Source organism: Egretta garzetta, unplaced genomic scaffold, assembly GCF_000687185.1.
Source record: "Egretta garzetta isolate BGI_Z169 unplaced genomic scaffold, ASM68718v1 scaffold974, whole genome shotgun sequence".
In the NCBI taxonomy this organism is placed as follows: domain Eukaryota; kingdom Metazoa; phylum Chordata; class Aves; order Pelecaniformes; family Ardeidae; genus Egretta; species Egretta garzetta.
Window position 1 is genome coordinate 9,378 of NW_009259447.1, and position 2,313 is coordinate 11,690.

At 55.0% G+C, this 2,313-nt stretch overlaps 1 protein-coding gene across 1 annotated transcript in view; it reads right to left on the bottom strand.

Annotated features, from left to right (window-relative positions):
- LOC104124780 (neuroblast differentiation-associated protein AHNAK) overlaps window positions 1-2,313 on the bottom strand; it is a gene marked incomplete at its 5' end in the record, with an annotated part of 17,048 nt that overhangs the window by 3,614 nt on the left and 11,121 nt on the right. Inside the window, 1 exon segment of the mRNA XM_035892716.1 lies at window positions 7-2,313. Within this exon segment, the coding sequence (XP_035748609.1) occupies window positions 7-2,313 (2,307 nt within the window).

Below are 2,313 nucleotides of genomic sequence, written 5' to 3' on the forward strand. Positions count from 1 at the left end.
GTTCACCTCGAACGCGCCCTTCTTGCCTTTGACCTTCGGGCCGCTCACGTGCAGTTTTGGCATCTTGAACTTGCTCTTCTTGCCCTTCCCGGCAACGCTGACGTCGGGCGACTCCGCGCTCAGCTCCGCCTCGGGGAAGTCCACCTCCGCCCCCGGGGCCTTGATTTCCACCTTCGGGCTTTTCATCCCAAACCCAAACTTTGGTTTCTTGAACTTGGGGAGTTTGACGTTCACCTCGGGGCCTTCAACACTCAGGTCAGGACATTCAACGTCAACTTCAGGGCTCTTCACTCCGAATTCGGGGCCTTTGATGGCGACTTCCGGGCCTTTCAGGCTACCTTCCAGCTTTGGGGTGGGAACGTCAAAGCCCCCCTTTGGTTTGTGGCCTTTCAAGCTCAGATCGATCTCGGGCATGGAGATTTGGGGCACATTCACCTGCACTTCTGGCATCTTCAGTTTAGGACCTTTCACTTTGCCCTCTGGACCTTCAACACTCACCTCCGGGACACCGATCTCTACCTTGGGGCCTGAAAGCTCCACCTCTGCCTTTGGCAGGTTCACATCCACATCGGGGGCTTCTCCTTTAAACCCAAACTTGGGCAGCTTCATTTTCGGAATCTTCATCTTTCCATCCAGACCATCAACGTCAACCTCTGGGCCCTCGATATCGACTTTGGGGCCCTTGAGATCAACGTCAGGACCCTTCAGACCTCCCTCGAGCTTCGGACCCTGGAGGTCAGCATCGCCTTTCAGCCTCAGGCCCTTCAGGTTCAAGTCGATGTCCGGCATGGAGATCTGGGGGGTCTTGACGTGCATTTCCGGCATCTTGATCCTGGGACCTTTCACTTTTCCTTCCGGCCCCTCAATGTTCACATCGGGTGCCTGAATGTCCAGCTTGGGGCCTTTGATGTCAACATCTGGACACTGCAAATCCCCTTCCAACTTCGGCACCGAGACATCCACATCTCCCTTCACCTTGGGCCCTTTCAGACTAAAATCCACGTCGGGCATGGAGAACTTCGGGGCCTTGATGTGCATCTCGGGCATCTTGAACTTGGGGCCCTTCACCTTCCCCTCTGGGCCTTCAATGTCCAGCTCTGGACCTTCAATGTCCACCTTTGGACCAGAAACATCAATGTCCCCTTTGGGCAGGTTCACGTCCACCTCTGGGCCCTCTCCTTTCAATCCCGGCATCCCAAACTTGGGCATCTTGAACTTGGGCATTTTGAACTTCCCCTCAGGACCATGAATGTCCACGTCGGGGGCCTCGATGTCGACCTTGGGGCCCTTGATATCAAACTCAGGGCCCTTGATGTCACCTTCCAGCTTGGGAACAGACACGTCCACGTCTCCCTTCAGCTTGGGCCCTTTCAGGTTCAAGTCGATGTCAGGCATGGAGATCTTGGGGGCCTTGATGTGCATCTCGGGCATCTTGAACTTGGGGCCCTTCACCTTCCCCTCAGGACCCTCCAGCTCAACATCAGGAAGGTCAACATCCAGTTTCGGGCCTTTGATGTCAACGTCCGGGCCTTTCAAGTCCCCCTCAAGTTGTGGAACGGAAACATCCGACGTCCCCTTGACTTTGGGACCTTTCAGGTTCAGGTCAAAGTCTGGCATGGAGATCTTGGGGGCTTTGAAGTGCATCTCGGGCATCTTGAACTTGGGACCTTTCACCTTCCCCTCTGGGCCCTCGATTTCAACATCTGGGGCACTAATGTCCACCTCAGGACCTTTAACGTCAACTTTTGGCCCTTTCAGGTCACCTTCCACACACGGCACAGACACATCCACATCCCCTTTCACTTTCGGGCCTTTCAGGTTCAGATCAAAGTCCGGCATGGAGATCTTGGGAGCCTTAAAATGCATCTCTGGCATCTTGAACTTGGGGCCCTTCAGTTTCCCTTCTGGTCCTTCAATCTCCACATCGGGAACATCGATGTCTACTTTGGGTCCTTTTAGATCCAATTCAGGACCCTTGATGTCACCTTCCAGCTTGGGAACCGACACGTCCACGTCTCCCTTCAGCTTGGGGCCTTTCAGGTTCAAGTCGATGTCAGGCATGGAGATCTTGGGGGCCTTGATGTGCATCTCGGGCATCTTGAACTTGGGGCCCTTCACCTTCCCCTCTGGGCCTTCAATGTCCAGCTCTGGACCTTCAATGGCCACTTTTGGACCAGAAACATCAATGTCCCCTTTGGGCAGGCTCACGTCCACCTCTGGGCCCTCTCCTTTCAATCCCGGCATCCCAAACTTGGGCATCTTGAACTTGGGCATCTTGAATTTCCCCTCGGGGCCGTGAATGTCCACGTCGGG